Below are 23,368 nucleotides of genomic sequence, written 5' to 3' on the forward strand. Positions count from 1 at the left end.
AGCCTTGGTCTTGATATGGCTTAAATCATTCTAATTGAGTGGTTTTCTCGTGTAACAATGACATAGAATTTTCTTTGCAAATACTATTTATGCTAACATGATATGAACTTCTGATTCTTTTCTTGTTCTATTGAAAAAAAATAGCAAGCACACCAGCTACACAGAAGTTACTATTCTGTAATTTCTTACCTAAAATACCCTAAAATACAAGTGTGCTTGTTACTCTCCAGTCCTTCAGTGACTATGTTATTTTAAAAAGAGAGACTGCTTATTCTGAGAAATAGCTTAGCAGCTTCATATCTGGTCTCCTTAAGAACTCAAAGAATTAAACTCCATTTAGTGACTTAAACTTTTAAAATACCATCTTTTGTTTTAGCACTTTTGAATACCTCTGACACATCAGTCCCCCACATAGTAGGTGTTTATTTTCTAAGTCAGAAGAATATAATTGAAATAATCCCTTACTGTGTGTACTGTTTAGAAACTATGTTGCAATGTTAACAGCTGAAGTTAAAAGTAAAACCTCAGCTTCTCATATAACTCTGTTTATCTTTAATGAATATTTAATGAATAAATAACAGCCAATTAACAGATTAGTTCCTGCTGAAAGCCTACTTAAAATCTCCAAGGATTATATTAAAATAAGGGTTGCTAAACAAAAAATTATTAGAGAAAATATTTAATGAACAGAAAACACTTAACAAAAAATTGGGTTTGGAGATGAGTTCTAGTTAGTAGGAAAAACAGCGAGGCCATAAGGTTATTCTATCCTTTGTCCGTTTGGGGGATTCGTAATACAAAAAATGGCTTGACTAGAACAACCAAACTTTTATCAACTTTTTTGTTTACAGTCTCTAGAATCTCTGTGGTCCTCTGTGAAACACACACCTATGACATTCATCATCAGACTGACTCAGAGAGGGGAACTTAGATGACACAGATGTCTCTGTAGGCCTTTATTAAAGTCCTGACCAAAGTAACATTATTATCATTAGCAATACTATTCTCATCTAACTTGCAGTGACATAATGGAAAGGCAATAAATGATGTTATAAAAAAATAAAAATAAAAAAGCAAGCAGGCAAGCAAGATCTTACTACTTCACATTATAAATAATCTGTTTTTCTTCTTTTTCTGTACCTTAAATGTTTAAAATATTTTTAGTGGTATTTTTTTTTGTTACAGAAGTATTCAAGTCAAAAATTCTGTATTTTAAATCCCATAACTTTTACATCCAGATAACATTGCCAAATGAGAGTCATTGCAACACTTAAAATTTGGGGCAAATTAATTTTTTCAAAATTAACACAACAAAGGATTGGCATGATGCTTTCTTATCTCCCACATTGGTAAATCAATCCCTAAATATACTCTCAGTTTAGAGATGTTCTGCAACCTTAGGAGCACAAGAAAAGTTGCTACAGTCTAACATAAAATAAACTATATTTAAGCAGTAATAGGTGTAAAATGTGACAAAATTGTAGTTACCTTATTCTGGGAAATTTAAACACACTTACCAAAATGAGCAGCTTCTGGTGACTCAATCTTTTTCAGAATCATTTCTGTAACCAGTTCTTCAGAAATACTCTGACCTTTAAAAAGCAATTCTTGACACTAAGAAAAAATGCAAAATGTAGCCTTATTTAATATGTATTTGTCAAGAATGTGACAAAACTTACTAGCACATTATACTTTTACCTTAAGCCCATATTCTGTTTCTTCACGAATATTCATTTCAATTACCTCCAAAGCTGAAGAAGCACATCAGACAGAATAAAATTAAAACAATTCATAAAAAAATACATACAGACATGTACATGCAGACATATAAACATAGACAAACACATGAAGGTATGTATATGTGCTCCAAGATAATTCTGTGATGAAACACTACACAGCAGCAAAAATAGCATACTATCTTTGAATGACAGCCATTATATTTAAGGCCTTTATTATATTTTGTCCATCCGGAACTTGGTGCTTTCTGGCAATGGCTGGGCAAATGATCTTCCCTACAATTCAGCTCTATATAGCAAAGATAGTAGCCTCGTAAGTTTAACTAATGATTTATATCATATTAGCATTACTGCTGTGTAATCCAGAGAAGAATATTTGAGCTCAAACACTTCCCAAATTTTAAAGGCAAGTTTTAGAAAAAGAACTGTTCAGAACAGAGAAAAACACCTGTTTTAATAACGCCCTTCATAACCTACTCCTTGTATGGTCTAAATAAATAATTTAATTAATTACCCAATTTGACACCCCTCAAATTCAAAGGTCTTTCCTCTGTCTCTCTGGACAGTGACATCATGGCAGAATGATCCTGGAAGTCTTTCACACTTATTGAAATTAGCAGATGCTCACAAAAATTTTCAAGAACGACCTTTAAGGCTACATATATATTACCAAATAAACCAGGCCAGGCAATGTTCCTGAAGCTAGTAGCTCATGCCTATACAGCTAAAATCTTTCTCCCCAAAACACAGTGGCTGTGTCCAAACTACTGTTACTAGTAATGATGACTGTCACAAATATTCCCCACACTGTGAATGGCTGCTTGGTAGACTACTACTTGGCAGGGAGTCAAAACTGGCCCAGGGAATGCACTGACAAACAATACAGATCACCGAAAAACGGTACTGTACATGTACCTCTGCCTGGTTTATTTATGAGTATAGACCTATCCACTGGGTAAATGAATAGAGAGTAATTTGTCACATTACAAAGACTTTGTGAACACTTTTCATATTTAATAATTCTTAAACTTGGATTGTTTTCCAGATAAATAACACAGCGCAGGACAGATAACGACACACGGGAGCAAAGCCAGTGGAGGGCATCAAGATTATTAGGAGAGGCCAGAACTGGTCTTATTCAGCCTGGAGAAGACAGGCTGAGGGCAGCTCTTATTGCTATCTAAGACTACTTAATGAAAAGGCAAAAAATCAAAAGCACTATCTTCACAGAAGTGCTGAGAGGCCAAGAGGCAACAGATGCAAGCAGGACAATGTGAAATTCCAATTAGGTAATTCTGATTTTGGTCTGATCTATATTTTGGACCAGGTATTAATTTTTTTGTTAGACAATCCCATTAGTTAAAAGTTCTATAATTATTTAAGTCAAAAAAGGCACTTGATAAAACTGAATTTTATCATATTATAATTCCAAGCCTTTAAAATAAAATAAAGATACTTCATTTGATTAGTGAAGTGCTACACTGTCCACTAGAGAGCTTTTATTAGAAAAATATAAAACACTGTGGGCACATTAAAAAGAAAAAATGTAATGAAAATGGATAGATAAAGAGTTAATTCACAATGACTGTACACATATATACCACAAAATTAGATTTATAAGTTGGTATCCTCAAAGAGGCATTCAAGAAATTTCTACATAGTTCAGGTTATTGTATGCCTTCTTTTCCTTCTACTTAAAATAAGGTATTGTCCTTCAAACAGGTAGGACAAACCTGGTGGAAGAAAATTCTTTTTTTTATAAGACTTAAGGGAATGAATTACAATTTGTGAATTATAATATCACACATACAAAAACATTACCAGAGCTTAAATATATATATATATATATATGTGTGTGTGTGTGTATATATATATATATATATGTTATTGGTATAAAAGAAAACTGCCAGATAATTATTTTTTATGGAAACCCACTTTCTTGCTAAGGTACCTCAAAATGAATAAAACCCCCTACCAATATGTTTTTGTTTTAGAAACTTGAAAGTGCCAGCTGCTATTGTTTCTGTGATTCCTTACACTAACTCAAAAGCTGTGCTTCTGTTTCCTGGAGTACAACCACCCTTGTATTAGACACTGCAAAAATACAGGAAGGAAAGATCCTTCTATTTTCTCATGGTCTGTATCAGAAAATGTCTGTGTTCCCTGGACTTCAATCAGTTGTCTCCACATAAGAAGGGTAGCATGAACTACCTCACATGACTGGGAATGTAATTTGATTACATATAAGCTTTTGAGAAAAAAAAGGGGGGGGAGGGCAGTTTTTAAACCTCTCTATAAGTAAAAGGCCATTGTTGAGCAATTGCGTTTCTGTCAAAATGATTCTTTGGTCTTCATCAGTTGTCTTTGATGCAATCAGCAACATATCATTTTGAATTACCAGGAAAAGAGAGGATATTCTAAAACAAAAGGTATTACAAAGCCAATGCAATGTTCCAAATATAGTGTATGTTTACCTTCTATATAAATGCATTTCCATATTTGTGCTAGTTTTCTAGCTAATGTTTTCTTTCCAGAACCCTTAAAATGAAAAATACACATTTAAAAGAAAAACAGTCAGAATGAAAAAATTCTATATTACACAATAAATCATATATTTTTACATGATAAAACATTTAAAAGCAGCCATCATGAACTATGCACTGGACAAACACAAACATTCTTTCCTTAATACCATACTTTTTTTAATACCATACCATTTTACACTTCCCAGCATTGCTAATATATTGTCACTGCCCTTTGCGGTTGAGTATCTCCAAAGCAATGGTATTGGCTTCATTTCTGAGTAATTCTGTTTAAAACTCAGCTACGATTTGCCCATAAACTCCTATGAGAAATTCTTCAGGACTGAAATTATCTTCAGTCTCAGAGCAAATTATGATGAAAACCTGTATGGTAATTTCTGAATAAGATACATAGGGATAGTACTCTGACTAAAACAATGAAAACATAAATACTGCCCTTGTTACTCCACAAACCTGTTTTAGATACTGACAAAAATGCTAATCTTGTCACTTAAATTAATCCCAAGGAACCAACGTAACCAAGAATAATGAGTCCTCTAACAGTATGGCTACCTGAATGGGATTTTGCAAATTCACCATCTTCCACCCTTAGGATTAGGCCCTTTTGACAAGGGCATTCAAGAAGACCTTTTTTTTTTTTTTTTTTTTTTCTTGGCAGTCTGTTTGTCTGTTTGCCCTAGATAAATTTTGTTATTGAAAAATACTAATAAATAAATAAATAAGTAAATAAATTACACTCCCTGTTAACACTGTATCAGCAAACACTCCAGCCTAGTCACAGCTTGCATCTTACAGATGTGATGAGAATATATGCATTTGTTTTTGCTTTAATGGCACTATTTTTTCAGCTGAAAAGAAGTACCTTAAATAAGACAGATGGACACATTAGCCATATAAATAAAAGGTATTATCATAAAAATAGAACATTTAACACTCTGTCCTCTTGGCCAGGACAGTTCATTTTCAACCCTTTGTTAAAATTTGTAAACCTGTCAAGTATTAATCACAGTATTAATATCAATCAATATAATTAATATCAATTAACAGTATTAACATCAATCATTTAATGAATGCAATGATTTCAGACGACAATATCTATTTCCTAAATGTTCTTTGCGTTGTCTTTCAATGGGCATTTCATGCTGTTTTTGTTTATAAAAATGTAAAGTTACTTTTTCTATATAAAGTTAGAAGTTTGAGCTTTGTTTAAAACTTGACAAGCCAGACCACTGTAGCTGTCTACTGAGTTGAATGCATTCTTTCATGTCTCACGCTGACCAAAGGCTCGCTTGTCAGCTATCACCTTATGTTCTGTCTCTGTGATGCTTGTACCTCAGCCACTTGCAGAACAACACCCTGGCTTCTTTCCCATTTTGGTCAGGTGTAAAGACCTGCAGTTAAGCATTACCCAGCAACCGGTGCCAAGGAATATGAAAGGATGCAGAGCAAACACTAGGGACTGGGAGTCTTCCAGCTTGCTGAAATAAGTCTTTGAAGAAACCAAATGTTGTAGTTGCATCTTGGCTGTATGGACATTCCCCATGATATGATCTGTCACGGTCATGTAACGATATGTCCTGGCATACCACACCACACAGGATAGGTGTGCATTAGTATGTGGTGTGGCCCAGACAGAGGGACGTGGAGTGTGATTTGGTGGGTCAATGAGCACTGAAATTTGGGTTGGTTGCCAGCTCTAGGTGCACATCACTTAACTCTGCCTGGATAGCACAAAGGAGATTTATTCACGGTCATTTCAGACTGTGTTGTTACCTACTGAAATCACACGTACATGCAGAGGGCAAGCTCTAGAGGACCTTGTGTTCACACTGAAATTAGGGTGCTCTGAAGGTACTTTCATGGACAACTGCAGTGTTTAAGATGAAAGCAGCTTCCAGTGCATCAGTGGTACATTTGGGTGCATACCAGGTTCAGTTCAGACATAAGGCACATAAAAAGAACCCCCTTCAGCACACTAAGGTGCTAATGTAAAACCACGCGTAGAGTCTCCTATACTTGGGAAGAAGAAATCTGAGAAGTCTATAATTACAAAGTATCAATCTTTCCTAAGTCAAGGAGACCGCAAATTATTTGAGAAAAAGAGAGATGTTAAATTATAATTCTAATATAGCACAATTCTTCTTATCAGGATACCTAGAAGGATTTCAATTATTCCCAATTATATAACATATAACTATGTCAAAGTTCATTTAAATATTTAATATCTCATTGCATGTCTGTCAGTACATTAACCTGAAAGCTCTTTTATGCCTATTTATGTCTTTGTCAAGTTTACTAAAAAATTAGAATACTAAAATAACATAAATACAATCCGGTTGCCAATATGCAAGCTTTTAGTATTTTGCATGTTTGCCAATATGCAACTTTTAATTATACTAATAACACTTTCAAGTGCATTTAATCTGTCATTCAGGCCCCAAAGTGGCCTTGGTCAATATGATCAATATATTTACTTCACTCTGCAGGATTTGAGAAGTGGAAAAGATAAAATATAAAGTAAGTGCCTGCCTGATGTTTTTTTTTTTTTCAGTGTTACTAAACTAAAGCTTTTGAAAGGACAAGTAACAATACTAGTGTTATATCTGAAGAAAAGAATTAACTTCTATCAGACATCTTACGGGCTTTCCAAGGACAATTAAGCAAGTGGGCTTGGACAACAGAAAGGATTTTTCAGCTTCAGCTTCATCAAAGATGTCTGTAAAGGGCTGAGCTTGTTTTTCTCCTTGTGAAGCCATAATTTATCTAAGATTCAAAGAAAAAAACACCTTGTTATAAAATATATTTTACATATGTATAAAATGACACATTCTTAAGGGAACAGAATAATAATGCAATACAAGGCATACTGCTTTGTAACAACAGATGTAATAAGAAGGAAAAGAATTTAGTGAACATACACAATGCATCCAGCCCTAAGAGAGGACATGCTTCTGAAAAATAAGGGATTTTTGGAGCCACCCCTGATGTAACTATATTGATGTTGATAACAACTTCTTCTCTTCTTCCTGACTCTCCAACTGTCCACAGTATTTCTTAAAACAGCCTTTATTTGTTTTGTTGCCTTTTCCTTCCTTACCCAATTACCACACGGCTGGAACTTCCCTCTGGTCCCTGAAATGGGCCTTACTAGGACCTCTTGTGAACTTCAGACAGAGAGAAGCCCCACCACTGCCAGCGAACTACTCACTGTGTCCACAGCCAGGTAGAGGCATAAAGCTTTGCAGAATTAAATCACGGCTCATAATCTGTCCTACAATCCTCTGGTAAATCCTGGGACATCCAGCGCTATGACACAAAGCGAAACAGAAGGAAATTTCTAATTAAAGTAAACTGGAGCAGAATTTGGGGGTGCCTTTCAAACAAATTGAAAATACGAGGAGCATGACAAAAAGTGATTTGAAGAAGGCAAAACGAGAACTCGCTCTCTTTAGAGGGCTTCTGAAGTCTCAACCTCCCTCAGAAAATTCGTTTTTCAGTTAAAAAAAAAACAAACTCCTTCAGAACGAAAGGCCAGAAAAGGCTATTAGCTGAGACACGTTGAGAGAAAGGGAGAAAGACCGTTAAAGCCGACATTTTAACATTAAAAAGCACAGCACCGGCACAGCCCTCCGGCACAGCCCTCCGCCCCTGCCCCCTCAGCGCCCGGGCCCGCACCTCAGCTCGCCCCCGGGCCGTTACAGGCGGCCACGGTCGCCTCGCGCGCCGCGGCCGTGTGTACCCCGTCACCACGGCAACCCGAAAGCCCCGCCCCCTCCCTCCTTGACCGCGCCCCCTCCACGTGGCCCCGCCCCCTCCAAGCCCCCGCGGGGAGGGGCGGGCGGTGGGCGCCCCACGCGTGACACCGCCCCGCGGCCGCCCCCCCTCCCCGCCGCGCGCATGCGCAGTGTGTCCCGCCGCTGGGAGCGCCTGCGCGGCGCCGTGCCGGCCCTTCCGCCGTGCCCCGTGCCCGTGGGGCCGTGTCGCGATAGGCGGGACCGTGTCGCGTTTCCCCCCCCCCCCCCACGCGTGAGCCATGCCGGCGGCCGCCGCCGCGCCGCTGATCAGCTGCGTGCAGAAGCTGGTGCTGTACGAGACCAGGGCTGTAAGTAGCGTGTGCCCACGCGTGGGCCCGGCGGCGGCGTTCAGGCCGGGCCGGGGGCCTCCGGGGAGGCTGGCACCCGCACCAGGGGGTGGCACCGCGCGGGGGGGGTTTGGGGCTGGGCTGCCGCCGGGGCTGCCTTTTATTCCCTAAGCCCAAAGGAGTTGTGAGGGCTGCCCCCGGGGGCAGGCCTGCCCGTGCTTCGCTGTGCTCGGTACGTGTCTCGGTGTGCTCAGTGCCTACATCCAGTCCCATCGCTCAGGGAGGCGAGGTGCCTCTGGTCAGCTGCGAGGCGGTGGTTTGGGGATCAGCACCCGCACGTGGAATGTCTCAGCTGAGCGATGGTTACCTCAGAGCTTCTCAGTCGCTTCTCGTGGGTGACACACACATGGAGTGGTTCTATGTACTTATTTAAAAAATTAAAAGGTATGCGGCACTACTGCCAAGCGTGGTGCTTTGAGTTCTGAAATTCCAATTCTGGTCCTTTTTCCAAAAGGAAAAATGCTGCAGGGATCATTACGAAGTGCAATGACACCTTTCAAAGAAAGTCACAGACTCACATAGGTTGGGAGGGAGTTCTGGCGATCATCGAGTCCAGCCCCTGCTCAAAGCAGCTGTAGGTGAAGCGCATTGCTCAGGGCTGTGTCCAGCTGAGTTATGAGTATCACCGAGTATGACCGAGTAGTTCCTGCACCAAGCCTGTCTGAATTCAAGAAGCGTTTGGACTGTGCACTTAGTCACATGATCTGAATTTTTGGGTAGACCTGTGCGGTGCCAGGAGTTGGACTCGATGATCCTTATGGGTCCCTTCCAACTTGGGATATTCTAGAGTTCTATTCTGTTCTGCCGTGTTCTAGAGCTTGACCGCCCTCATCGTTTAAAAATAAAATAAAATAAAGCAAAATAAATCATTTTATTGAGTTCGAATCCTTCACGTTTCAACTTGTGTCTGTTACATCTTGCCCATCCACTGTTCACCCCTCGGAAGAGTTTGGCACTGCCTTATCTGCACCTTCTCATTAGAAAGTTTTAGCAACACCGAACAAACCCAGCTGTTGTGGTCTCCCCCCATGTATTGTGTGCTCCATCCCCCTGATCATCATGGTAGCTCTCTGTTGGACTGTGTCCAGCATGCCAATATCCGTCATACTGGTCCAACCTGGGAAGCCCCAGGTTGGACTTCAGCCTTGTTTGGGTCACGGAGAACCTTAGAGGAAAATTTGCTGTTACAGATGGTTCGGTGTCACGTTGGGCCGCTGACAAAAGTTCCCACTTCTCCCTGAGGTAACCCTGGCCCACGTAGCCTCCTTTGCATAAAATCTAATAATCACGAAGTTGCCGGCTGTGACAATTAGTCACTGGTATGACGGAAGCATCACGCAGACATAAAATTGAATAGCTTTCTCCTGGTTCAGGTTGCTCTTCTGGTTTTCCCTAAGGCCACACACTTGCTTGTTTATAAATTCTGGTCCCACACTCCTGTTTCCTATCAGATATGAGGTAATATGAAACTGTATCCTGAGATTCGTTATGGAAACCTTGAGAAGGCGAGGAAAGGATGCCTTAGGTTGTGAGCAGTGGGAGAAAGCTGGTGGAGTTTACACTGATTGTACTGCCTATTCCTGTAAAAGGCCTTTGTATTAAAAGGTAAAGAGACAAAATGCATGATAAAGTAAAAATAGCCCAGAAAGCTTTTTCTTTCTTTTCTTTTTATTTTTTTTTTCTCTTTGAGATAAGAATGCAGTAGCGTTATTGGAGTCAAACAGGAAAGACTCCTAGAGGTGAGGAGAACTGAATTCACAGCCTCAATTGAAGCAACGGAGAGCAAAATTCTATATTTTCTATTAACATTTATATTTGGGGTAGTTGCTGAGACTTTTTGAACGGCTGCCTTGGATCAATAAACACCATGGAGATGCAAATTATATCTCCTGCTTATCCTGGGAAGTTGAGGGCTTGCTTAGAAGTCATCGGACTGAAACAGTTGTATTCAGATCGATGCCAATAACCTTTCATTTTATGCATATATTTACTGTTGAAATGCACACCAGAGGGCAGTAAAGATACTTCAGGAATAAGTAAGTTAATAGTAAGAGGAAGCAAAAGATATTTTCTTTTCTTCTTCAGAAGATTGATCTTGTGTGTATCCCCCAAGTGACACCCACCTGAAAACGGTAGGCCAATTCATTGGAAATTTTCATTCCCCTGAGGTGGTCTGCCATTGAGCAAATCAACTTGTGCCATCTCTGTAAAAGCATATCACTTACCCATTTTCAGGATGTTATGAGGCTTAATTAATATTATTTAATTCTAATCAGGTTCTTCTACAGTCTTTGTCTCCATAGTATCCAAATGACTTCCACAAGTTTATTAAGCAATGTGACTTGCATAATTACTTGTGGATTTTTCTGCCTCTTTCCCTCAGGAAAACTCTGTGGGTTTTTTATGCATTTAATTTCTCTTCAAAATAATTTGAAAGTTTTTGTATTAACAAAACAAGGTGAAAGAACTTGGTTAGCTTATGCTGAGGTTAGTCTATGGTCAAACAGCAGAAACTCTAATGAAAAAAATAATTTGACAGAAAAAGCTACAGAATTTTTACAGAATTATGAAAAGCATTAGTTTATATAGATGGTTATTTATATGGGTGGTTATAGATAGCATTTGAAAATTTTTAAAAGTAATGAACCATCTACTGGACCATCTAATTAGCTGTCATAATTTTCTAGCTAGAAGTTGCTGTGAAATTTTGCCAAATTCTGCCAGAAGTCATGCTGAGCTGATCACTGCAAAGGATGACAGAGCAGCTGCAAAAGTATCTTCAGGCATGTGAATAAGAAAAGAACAGAATGAGAAGTGGACCTGCATAGAGAGAGAGGAAACAAGCTAGCTAGGTTGTTATGGCCCTACAATGAAATGAGCATTTATCCTGTTTTTAAGTAAGAATGACCATAGTGAGTGAGGGGGAAAAGATAAAATGAGTTTATGAAAAGGGGAACTATCAATGTTGGGCTAGAAATAAAATTTGATGTATTCAACATGCTCTGGTTGGAGGGTAATATCTCCGTCCTGGAAACATGAAGACAGGCATGCAAAACTGTGGTATTTCTGTAAATATTTTCAACAAGCTGTTCAAGTTCAGGGTGATGCTGTGACTGGAACATCAAATGAAATACTTAATCCATTCTGAAGTCCTGTGCATAATTTTCTGGAGGAAAGTAATTGAAAATTGAGATAAGTGACATAAAGTGCAGTCTAGACTTATAAAGATGCTGCCAGATTAGTCTGATTGTTTTGCATATCTTCATCTAAAAATTAGATGATATTACAGATTTAAACCAAATGCTCTACTGAGGTGCAATGCTACAAAGAAGGTCTTTGGCTTCACACATGGAAGGGAGGTTAGCAGTTGTAAAATGAATAAGGAATCATCTCGTGGGATGATTTTTTTTTCAGTTAATGGATTTAGGACCAATATATTTTAGCATTTACAGTAATGATCTTGACCCCAAACGGGGGTGAGCTCTGAAATATTGCCAATAATTAGGATAATCAGAGTACGAATGACATGAAATGATGATAACCCTCAGGAGTACATAAAAGAAATAATTTGAAATAGAACAGTGTACTATGAAACTTAATGCACCTTAGGACAGATTACACACCAACAGAAGTTTGGTGAGAGTTTATCAATTCAGAAGGTATAGAGGACGAAGATCTGGATATTTTATCTGAAGAAAAGATGGAAGGTTGAGCTCCTGAAGTGTAACTGTGAAAAAGGCAGATTTGTTCTTTTGTGGTATGGTCATTAATGAGAAATACTAATGTATCTGTATAATGAGACCTTGTATGGTGTATTGAGTGTGGATGAACAGAAAGTGTACACAAAAAATAAGAATTCGTTATGGAAGAGGTACAGTGAAGGTCCAAAGAGGTAACAGATGCTAGAGATACCTTTCTTAGGATGAGCTAAGTGTCAGGAATATTTCTTTAGTCTATGGAAGTGAGTGCTGAAAAGGGATCCAGTTACTAAAAGCATTCCAGTAGAATAGATGCTAGAAATAGTAGAATAGAGTAGAAGGGAGAAATATTTGGCTAAAGGAAAATGTATAGATGGATGATTAATAAATTTAGCTGAAAATTACAAGGGAGTATCTTGAGATCCTCAGTGGAAGCAGCAAGAGCAAAGTCCTGACTGGGACAGAAACGCTTTGATTGCACTGGGACAGAAGAGAATTACCAAATGTTGTGAATTGAGGATGTGGAGTGAGTAGCCGTTTCTGCGTGCCCTGAGAGTGGTGTTTGGCAAGCTATGGTTTAAAATTTCCCATCTTGAAAGTGTTTGGTTTGAAGAACTTCAACAGATTGGGGGAGGTTTACAACATGCTAACTGAGTTTTTGCTATTTCCTGAAACATCTTTTTGCTCCTTATCTCTGCCTTTCTTCATGTTATTCTGCTAGTTTGTCTGAGAGATGAAAGATACTCTCGTAATAGCTTGGGGATCTATAGAAGGAAGGAATATAGTACGTTTTTGCTATGCCTTATGTCTAGGTGTGATGACTCTTCTCCCTTTCTTTGCTATAGTAAAGAAGCTGAACCTATATACTTTTAAAGCTTATTTAATGCCTTGTTTAAGCCATGAAGAATTTCTGATTTACAATCAAGTTCACTATGTATTAAGACTACCACAAAAATATGAGAAAGAAGCTAATTTTTTCTTTAATAACTTTATGCCTGTTGTGAAGGGGGCTGGAGGTTGGCTGGCAGGTAACATCGACCATCGCGCCACTTACCTAAGCAGAAGTGAGAGCAGATCCAATGTCAGTTTTCAGATGAAGATCTCTCATCTGGCAACCCTCAGCTGCTGGTTTGGTCCATAAATACCTTCCTCTCTCAGGTCCTGGTGCCCGGGTACCAGCAGGGGGCTGGCAGGCTGCTCTGTGAGGAGAGGCTGGCGCTGCCCCATGCTGGACACAGCCGGCTCCAAATGGCGGCACGGCCCGGCCCAACAGCCAAGATGGCGGCACCTCTGGGAAGCGTGCTTAAGAAAGGGTAAAAACGCCAGGCAGACAGTGAGGAGTGAGGCAAAAGTGTGGCAAACATCTCTGTAGATACCAAAGTTGGTGCAGAAGGAGGGGAGGAGGTGCTGTGGGCACTGGAGGACGTTCCCCTGCAGCCCGAGGGCTGTGGTGAAGCACGTGGAGCAGCCTCCGGAGGACCCCATGCTCAGGCAGAAGGATGTTTCCTGAAGGACACTGTGGCCGTGGAGGGAACCTGTGCTGATTTTTCTGCAGATTAAGCTGTGTGCAGCTTTTTAGCTGATGAATGAAATAGGTTTTAGTGCTAATATTGAAATATGTTTCGGTGCTAATATTTCTTAATGGCGGTTAGTCTATACAAATAAGCAAACTATAGTTTTAACTAGGAGTTCAAAGAAGTAATTTTCTTAAAAAAGAAAAAAAATGGTCAGAATGTTTGATTTCAGAACTCTCATCCTGCCTTTATAAACAACAATTTGCAGAAGAAGTTTTTTGTTTTGCTTGGACTCTGACTCCTTTTAGGAGGAGCTATTTTTACTGGTTTGGCTGAATCAAGAGATTGATAAAAGAGGGTGTAAAGCCTTTCAATTAGATTTCTTTGGTTAAAACTCAGTCCCAGGTGGAGGTGACAAACGATTGTTCCTGTCTTGTGATTGCTTAGTGATAATTGTGCAATACATTAAGCTTCAGTCGAGATGTCAAGGTACTGTCTGCATGGTGTACTGCCATGGTTGGTAAAGTACAGTAAGCACTGTAATGTTCATGTACAAGGCGGAGGGAGGTGATGATGGTGTTCCCTCTTACTGGTCTTAAGTTGTGTTTTTTTTTCAAGAGTTTACTGGCTATTTAAAGTGTTGTTGTGCTTTCAAGGTGACTAAAAGGGGCTTTAAGTTCTTCTCTCACCTTGAATATTTTGACTTCAAAGATGTTTCTTAATAAGTAATGGGTATAAATTATGAAATTGAGTGTTGTGCGAATGTTGTTATTGATTTCCTCTCCCACACCTTGAATCCATGTGACTATTAAAGTTAAGAGCTGGCTGCATAGATTCACATGAATTTGCCATGCTTTCCTCCTAGGCTGAGCAATATTAATGAGTTATCTTGCTGCGTGGTAGCACCATACTGATTAAATGAATTAGTGAAACGAGAGCTGCCTACAGCATGCCAGTCTTGCAATCTGCACTTACTGTTAATTCCTCTAAGTGTAAAAAACCATTTCTAGTTTGCTTCTCTTAAATGAGAAATGGACACACTATACATTTGCAGTCTTTCATACTTTAAATGAGAAGTATAGTCTTTTTTAATATATGTTTTTAATCACCATTGCTAGTCAAAATAAGCTTGAGTGTTTTGGAAGAGCATTGGTGAGAACTTTATCATTGGAAATAAAAATAAAAAATGCAGATAATTGCTGCACTACTGCGCTACTTGAAATTTTGCTTTCTTCTGTAGGAACTAGGAAAGCCTAGATGGCAGAAGTAGCAATGGACTACTATATAGCAACAGTAGTTTTAGGTCATGAAAAGTTTCTTCTGAATGAAGTCCCCCCCTTTTTTTTTTTGGTATGAGTTGAGTTCACGTTATGGTTGTGGCTTGCAAAGCCAAGTGACGTGCAGTGTCATTCATTATTTAAATTGGCTGTCCTCTGTATGGTGGCGAGGTAGGCATGTTCAGTGGGAAGGACCAGATTACGTGCAAAGAGGAATGAAAAGCTGCCTAACTGGGGATGATTTGTCTGGAGAATTTCATGTGATTTCAAAGTAAGCTTTTTCTTTAATTAAGGTGTAGCTTGGTCCTAATCATAAACTGCATCCTTATTCCTGCAAACAGCAGCACACAGGTGTTGGTACATATGTGTTCTTATTCACAATCAGAGACAAAACCTCTGTTGAAAGCTTCTTCATTTGAAATTGTTGAATAGAAGAATGGTTATGAAATGTGGGACTTCCATTATTTGTGCCCCTTTTTTCATTTATTTTTTTCTTACTTCTGCTGTTTTCCCTTTGTCTGTCTCACTGCTGTTGAATTATCCTCCCTCTTCACATTTTTTTTCAGCATTTTCTCATCGGATTGTCTGTCAAAGTTCTTGTATCTTTCAATTTTTAAGAGTGTTTGAGTTCCAGTGTCAGTGGAGAAGGACACTGACTTGTTCAAACTGGCCTCTTCCTGTGGGTATTTGTTAAACAATGCCACCAAGAGACACTGGTTAAGTTGCCATTGAGCTGCAAGTGTCTTCAGCCTGGTGGAAAAGGCCAAGTGGTTGAAGAATTCACAAACTCATATGTATAAAATGTTGCATTCTGTGTAGCAAACAGGAAGACAGTTAACATCTGTGGCAAGGTTAATTGGACAGTGCCTGCTGTAAGATGCATTTTTCTTCTCTAAACAAGTTTTCACCTTTCTTCATTTTTTATTTTTTTCCCTTTCTTGTACAGTGGAGTGAATGAGGTTTTTTAAGTTGTGAAGTTTGATTATATGCAAATGTACTTGCCTAAAGTACTTATATCTAAAGCGGTTTATTAACAGTGCATATAGAATACTGCTTATTTTATGTTCATTGAAATGGATCGAATCTAGAAGCTATATAAACAGCATTGCTGATGTGTTATGTTATAATGGGCTTTGATTGTTTTATGTTGTGTGTTATGTGTTATGTTCTGACTTTTTTTTTTTTTATCTAGAGGTATTTTCTTGTTGGAAGTAATCCTGCAGAAACCAAGTACCGTGTTTTGAAAATAGATCGCACTGAACCAAAGGATTTGGTTATAATTGATGATAAGGTGAGTGCTTCTCTTTTTATTTTATTTTTTTTTTTCAGTTACTCCAAAAATACCCTGTATTACCACCAGCTGAATTTTAATAGTGCACATTTAATCTGTTTCAACAAAGGTGTGGTACAGAATAACAGTCATGGAACAGTTGAAGTTGAAAGGGACCTCTGGAGGTCATCTATTCCAAGCCCTATCCTTAGAGCTGTATCCACTAGGTCAGGTTGCTCAAGGCCATTCCCAGTCACTCTTTGAATATGGATGGAGACTCCGTAACATCTCTGGATAATCTGTTCCGGTGTTTGACCATCCTCATGTAAAGATAGCTTTTTCTTGTGTTCAGAAGGAATCTCCCTGTATTTCAGTTTGTGTCCATTGCCTCTTGTCCTTTCACTGGACACCACTGAGAAGAGTCTGTCTCAGTCATCTTTACTCTCTTCCTTAGGTATTTTGATACACATTGATAAGATCTCTGAGCTTACTCTTCTGCAGGCAAATCAGTCCCAGCTCTCTTGGCCTCATATGTGAGATACATACAATATTAGCATGGTAATGACTATATTATATTAAGTAGTCTTGAGATCTCCGAATATTATGTTCACTTTAATGAAAATTTCCCAAGGTCTTAAGTTTGCTGTGTGTATGCTCCTACCAGTTTTCTTATGTTTGGCTATGCTGTTCTGAATGCAAAATACATTTAATTACTATTTAGCCACATTTTCATTGTTTCTAATATATCATATCTGAAACAAAATAAATAGCAGAAACAAGAGTCTTAGAGATAACATGATTCTTTTTGAAGCAGGTTATGGTTTAAAGTCTTAACGTGTAAGAGTCAAGAGATTTTTGAATTCATATGTGACTGTGATTATTACTGTTACAGTGGACATTGGGTTTTGTGCATAAAAACACAGCTTAGCTTCCTGGTAAGAGTGAAACAGGAGACCGAGGATGCAGGGCAAAAAATTGTTTTATTGTATAGTAAGTAAATTCTACTGTTCTCTGACATGGAGTAATATTTAACTACCAAAGCAGTAACTTGAGGGACTTTTTATTTTAAAGCATGTGTATACGCAACAAGAGGTGAGGGAACTTCTTGGACGCTTAGACTTGGGAAACAGAACAAAGATTGGGCAGAAGGGCTCTTCTGGGTTATCCCGAGCTGTCTCTGCTTTTGGTGTAGTAGGTAAGTGTTTCATTTGGTTTTTATCCTCTTAAGGAGGTGAGACTTACTGTGTCACACTGTATATCTTTCTCTTCCCTTGAGTTTTTTTTTTTTTTTAAACTGAAGATTTTCACATGGAACATGGTCTCCTAAATTTCAGAGCTCACAGAATGCTTTTTAAAAATAAAAGTCAAAGTTGTTGCCCTGTATTAGCTTGTATTTCTTCATCATACGCTATTCAGAAAGGTGACTAATTGTATTTTTTTTTAGTTAAATTTTGCAGTGAAATCTTTAAATATTTCTTTTTCATGTTTGAACAGGTATGACTGTCAAGTATGTCAACTAAATTTTTAAATGCTTATCAGCTGTCCATTATCTTAGAAGCTATTAAATCCTTGAAGCAATTTTCTAACTAACTTCATCTGAAAGTCACTACTTTCCTCCCTATTGTCAAATATTAAGTTTAATATTTGGATGGGTGATGTCTCCGAAGTAGATGTTAATGTGAGCTCTGACAGCCCCAAAAAATACTTTGTGCCTGATTGACATCAATATACACCTGAACATCTAAATCCAAAACGGCAAAGAAGGTAGAGACTGCAAGTATTTTAAAAGATGCTCCTAAATTTTGTATAACAACCAAATAAAAAGAAAATAGTTTTCTAAATTAGATTATGCAAACTTCCATCTATATTTTTTCCCCTAAAGAAAACCCAAAAACCAAAACACAATTTAGAAGCTGTCAATGGATCCACTTCTTTTCAGAAATTCCTCAGATGAAGTTTGTTTCCAATTAATGTAGGGGTATTAATAACACGGCTCAAGATAAAGATTCTTCTTATAGTCTTACAGCATTGGCTTTCTTTATACAAACTACCAGTGTTCCGTATGTAAATATGTGATAATCTATTCAGTTGGCAAATGGTCACGTTCAATGAAAATTTTGCGTCCAAATTGTATTTATGTTTATATGTATGCTTCATAACCATTACAGGAGAGCTGAAATTCTGTGTGTTGATTATCAGATATGGTGTAGTATTTCTAGACATTTTTTTTAAGAAGCAATATGCTCTTTTAGTAATCCTCAGGTATTTATCGTGCACTGGTAAAGTATGTGTTCCAGGCCTCTTATGTCTGGGTCCTATCTAATCTGAGGGCATGTAACAGTTCATTTATTTCTGCCTCCTGGTCAGGAGGACAGTGCTATTTTTTGTATAATCAGAAAAGACGTTTTGCTCTGCTTTCTGGTTACTTTGTTAACCAGAGATGGTGCATGTAGGTGCCCCAGAATGGGGGACATGGTATAGTGTTTAAAAATAGAAAACACTACTAAATGGGGAGGACGAAGCAAAATGGAAAGGCTGGATTCCTAGTCAGACTTTTGGATAACATTTGGTGATATTCAAAGGATAAAGACTGTTCACTTCAGTGATTTCACTACCTGGCAGATACAGGAAGAACTTTGACTGCTATTTAGGAACTGAAAGTCAGTAACCCAGCTCTTCAAATGGAAGGTTTTGTTTCATAATGTCAGCAGGGTCTCCTTTCCTTGTGGAGGTGAGAACATTTTTCCATGGCAGGTAGTAAGGGAGAAGAAAAGAATTGCCATTCATTCTTTTTCAATTGCAGCCTCCAGCAGTGACAGGGAGGAAAATGAGTATGCTTACTCATCCTTCTTTAAGTTATAATGCAAAACTAAAAGAAATTATAAATGCACTTAAAAATGATTGTGATTTATTTTTTCCAAATTTATTTGTTGACAGTGCAGCAGTTACTGAGTTTCAGGCTTGTTCTAGTAGCAACACCACAAAGTAGCTATCTTCCAAGAGCTCATTCATACAATTTATTAGTTAATTAAATTTTGCGTTGCTATATTACTACTTACACTGTATTAGAAACAAATTTTGGTTCAGGGGTGTTTACATATTTCTCTTTTTAATTTGAATTTATACTTTTTTTTTGCATTTAATGGTTTATTACACATTTTCCTGATGATATATAACAAAGATATCCAAAGAAGAAACTCAGTAAAGAAGTATGGCTATACCCTGTAGCGTTAAGGAATTAGTGGAGAGTTCAGAAGCCTTTTTTTTTTTTGATAAGCAATAAAGCCAGACACTCCCTGTTATGGATTTCAGCAGGGTCAAGCATATTTCCTGAGAGAATAAATGGCAAGAAAGGATTACCCTTGATTCTCTGAATGGCTAATTTTCGGGAGATTCTGGGAGACATTTCCCTACTGTTAAGGAGAGAGAGCATGAAGGTGATATTGTACACTTGCGCTGTTTTGTGCCCCTTCCCAGCAAAGAATACATAAACCTGAAGAGAAAATGTGGGTTCCTGGTTGCTCTGGAAAATTTAGACTTTTGATGTCTGAAGTAATTGGTCTATGCTTCACTCTGACCAGTGAGAGACATATAAAAAGTAAATGCAAGTATCGTAAGCAGACAGCAACTTTTTTGGAATAGTCTGTGTCTTAACTCTGCTACCTAATATTGCAAATATACACAGTGAAGGGGGAAGGAAGAAAAAAACAAACAACAACAAACAAACAAAAAGCCCACAACTGTAAGTACATTGTTTTATAACACCTTGGGGTGAACTGTAAGAGTCTATCTATATCTATATTGTTATTTACATATATATTCATATATATATAAATAAGAATATTTTTATGAAGTCCTGAATAGTTCTGATACTGTTTTTCTAACTATGATCAAATCAATCCAAACATCCAACTAATGGTATTTTAATACTTTTTTTTTTTAACAGGTTTTGTCAGGTTTTTGGAAGGTTACTATATTGTGTTAATAACTAAAAGAAGAAAAATGGCAGATATTGGAGGTCATGCAATATATAAAATAGAAGATACAAACATGATATACATTCCAAATGACTCTGTAAGAGTCACTCATCCTGATGAAGCCAGGTAAGTTATGTTGGTAAATGGTGTGTGCCTTTTGAATATTTTCCAAGCAATGAGGAACTGGAACTAGAGATTTTGGTCATGGATTTCCTTTTGTTAAGTCATTCAAATAATGTTATCCTAGTTGATAAGTCAGTTCAGAAGAATGGAGAATGGGACACAAGTTCTGTGGCCTGGAGGGTAGGTACCCTGGAGGGTACCTACCGCTGTTGGTCTCAGAGCAGTTTGTCTGCCTCTCCATGCCACATGTCAAAGCTGCATCTTAGCCATTGCACGGCACAAAACATCCAATGTAAACATTGGACTCTACAAAAGCAATGTAATGCTAGTACGGGTTTATATTGTTTGGGGTTAATGTCCTTTTTTTAGTCACTTGTAGCATGTTAATCTCACCTGAAGAGACGTTTTATGCCTTTCAGGACATTCTGAGTAGGTGATTTAATGTAATCTTTCTGTGCTGTCAGAATCTTGTGGAAGTTGGTGTTGTAAAGGGTGATAGACTCACCAATGGGTAAATTTAACTTCATTTTTCTTTCTGTGACTTCTTTCTGAAGAAAAAAAATGCGGCATTTGATCAGCAGGGAACCTTGTATGAAATGTACAAATACATCTTGATGTTGATTTTGTCAGGATGGTGTAACTTTACTTTTATGAAATATCAGGTATCTGGTATTATGAATGAATTATGAATATCAGGTATTATGAATGGTATCAGTAGACTACTTCTCAGTCTCTACCAACTGTGAATAGCCTAGAAGTTGTGATGGATTATGATAAACTGATGGCAGGTAATAAATGAAACCAACGGCAATTATTAAAAAAAGTTTCCACATAAAGATATGATCTACAGTATATCTCAGTCTCCCCTCTTAAAGTGCAACAGACCATATTATCTAAGCTATTTTTTCAATACCCATGGTGTCAGCCATTTTATCTTTCGTAGACTGTTAGAGTTTCTTCTGAGAATTTGTAAGTGTATAACAGGTTGATCTAGATATTTCTTTCTCTGTTCATTTGAGAATAACTATGAAAATCTTTAATTTTTATATAGTACTGTTGGGAGTTTGCTTGTGTAAGTCCTAGAAATTTTGACCCACATTTGTGGAAAACAGAATTACACAACTGTCTCTACAGCTGCCTAAAGAAAGAGTATCTACATGAGCAGACACTGTATAAAAAAGATTATTCATTTAATCCAGTTGTTGACATTCTGGCGGAATTACCTGACTGTCAAAACAATTGCAGTTAGATAGCTAAAGAACTTATAACAAGAATCAATATTTATATGTAGTTTACTTGCTGAGGTCCTGGTTGACTTTGGTCTGTATGGCTAGTAATAACTGTCCGTTTAACTTCCATTATTTTTTCAGGTATCTGAGAATCTTTCAAAATGTGGACCTTTCTAGCAATTTCTATTTTAGGTAAGTATGGATTACTAAGTCCTTTAAAATAGTGTACTTACACTTCCTATAAGATTCTGCTTTTGGATTCTGATAATCAAGATCTTTAAGTTGTTATCCTAGGGAAGTAATATTGTATGATCACACAGTTTGTCAATTGTCTCTGACTTTTGAACCTGCTTCAAGAAATTCATTGAGAATATAGTCTCTGTGAAGCTGAAAAACTATAGAAATATTAATGACAGGGTAAATACTGAAATTAATGTTTCACTGACAGAAAAGCTGCAGTATGAACTCAGCACTAATCTGTTCTGTTGCTATATTGCCTTGTCAGTCTGCACATGAAGACCATGTGGAGATCTATGAACTTGGAGGGGAAATTATAGAGCTGAGGAAGTTGTAAAATATAATTAGAGTTGTGGAATCACTGCTTTCTCGCAGTTGTAGATAAAAGTACATTGAACTGAAATTGATGTAGTTCTGCTGCTCAGAGAATAATGGGATTTCTCTTTGCTCAGTTCTCAGATTGTTCAGCTTTTTTTTCATTCTGCAAGGTGATCACAATAAATGTCTCCTGGATGCAAACTGTAAACAGTTGCCAGTATTTCTGTGTGCTGTTACAGGCTCATTATGAAAACTGTGATTTTTGTCCTGCAGCTCTTCTTGATTGGCTTTCTCTAGTCAAGCTGAATGGGGAGAATGTAATACTGCTTGCCTTAAATAAATAATAAATACGACTGTTCACCCTTGCCTGATAACAGTCGTTCTTTCTTTAAAAAAGTAGCGTATTTCAGGGGATTTGCTTGTCCTGTCAGTTTTTCTTTCTTGATCTCTTTTTACAGAAATAGAGCTTTGCCTTTATTCTGAAATAAAAGAACAGAAATAGGTCCTAATCTAAGATGTACCCTGTGCAGAGTATATCTTTCACGGGGCCGTCTTGGCATTACTGATTCACTTGCCTACTCTTTCATGAAGAGACAAGTCGCTATGTCTAGTCCCAGCTGCTATCACACATGAGATTTTTGGTACAGTAGAGAAACGGGGAAGGGTTGTGCTAAACCCAGCAGTGGTAGTTAGAAGACCTTGTCCTAAAACAAAACGAAACAAAACCTCTTAAAAGTACCAAAGTACCTAATAGTCTAGAACATACTTCCTCTTGGAAAACAGAGGCTTTATGTCACAGCTGTATCGGTGAAGAAGAAACCTACCCAGGCTTCATGTCTGTTTCATGGCTTTGCACAGGAAAACTGTTTTCACAGTGTTGAAACTGCTTTTTTCTTATCTCTCAGCCCTAGCGTAATGTAACCCCCATTTTTAATCTGCTTGGAGATGATGAGCATATGCTGTTGCGGTGGTTGTGCCTAGAGGGGAAAGGAAAGGTTTCTTGTAAAACTCTCTGATAAACACATTTACCAGCTTAATTTTAATTGTTCATGGAAATGTAGTGGATACGTGGGTTAGATGTTGTTATCATCAACCATAAATCTATACGCCTAATTTGTTTTAGGTTGTTAATGAATATTTAGAATTTACTGGAGGGCCAATAATCACTGATGCTGCCTTAGGCTAAAGTGGAAGTCTCTTTGTACTTCTGATTTAAGTGTTGCATAAATTTGGTTTCTCCATGGGGAAATGAATCCTAATGGCTTGTAAAATTTAGCAGTGAGTGTAGTGTTGTCAGTATAAAAG

The 23,368-nt window shown here is 37.9% G+C and overlaps 2 protein-coding genes across 5 annotated transcripts in view; one reads left to right on the forward strand and one right to left on the reverse strand.

Moving 5' to 3' along the window:
* Positions 1-8,086, reverse strand: part of AK9 (adenylate kinase 9) — a gene marked incomplete at its 3' end in the record, with an annotated part of 72,905 nt that extends 64,819 nt beyond the window's left edge. For 2 of the 3 annotated variants that reach the window (XM_083831855.1, XM_083831854.1), the window contains exons 1-6: positions 7,955-8,086; positions 7,488-7,585; positions 6,919-7,042; positions 4,211-4,274; positions 1,699-1,751; positions 1,518-1,614 (exon numbers count right to left, since the gene is read on the reverse strand). In XM_083831855.1, the coding sequence (XP_083687981.1) occupies positions 1,518-1,614; positions 1,699-1,751; positions 4,211-4,274; positions 6,919-7,035 (331 nt within the window). In that variant the 5' untranslated portion in view covers positions 7,036-7,042; positions 7,488-7,585; positions 7,955-8,086. Of the gene's footprint in view, positions 1-1,517; positions 1,615-1,698; positions 1,752-4,210; positions 4,275-6,918; positions 7,043-7,487; positions 7,915-7,954 lie in introns of those variants that run through there. The other variant, XM_083831856.1, reaches the window with a different exon arrangement.
* Positions 8,087-8,197: 111 nt separating this feature from the next.
* FIG4 (FIG4 phosphoinositide 5-phosphatase) overlaps positions 8,198-23,368 on the forward strand; it is a 70,082-nt gene continuing 54,911 nt past the window's right edge. For both annotated transcript variants that reach the window (XM_083831870.1, XM_083831871.1), the window contains exons 1-5: positions 8,198-8,381; positions 16,102-16,200; positions 17,251-17,374; positions 20,126-20,282; positions 21,650-21,700. In XM_083831870.1, coding sequence (XP_083687996.1) covers positions 8,313-8,381; positions 16,102-16,200; positions 17,251-17,374; positions 20,126-20,282; positions 21,650-21,700 — 500 coding nt within the window. In that variant the 5' untranslated portion in view covers positions 8,198-8,312. The remainder of the gene's footprint in view (positions 8,382-16,101; positions 16,201-17,250; positions 17,375-20,125; positions 20,283-21,649; positions 21,701-23,368) is intronic.

This window comes from Anser anser (assembly GCF_964211835.1).
Source record: "Anser anser genome assembly, chromosome: 3".
NCBI classification, from domain to species: domain Eukaryota; kingdom Metazoa; phylum Chordata; class Aves; order Anseriformes; family Anatidae; genus Anser; species Anser anser.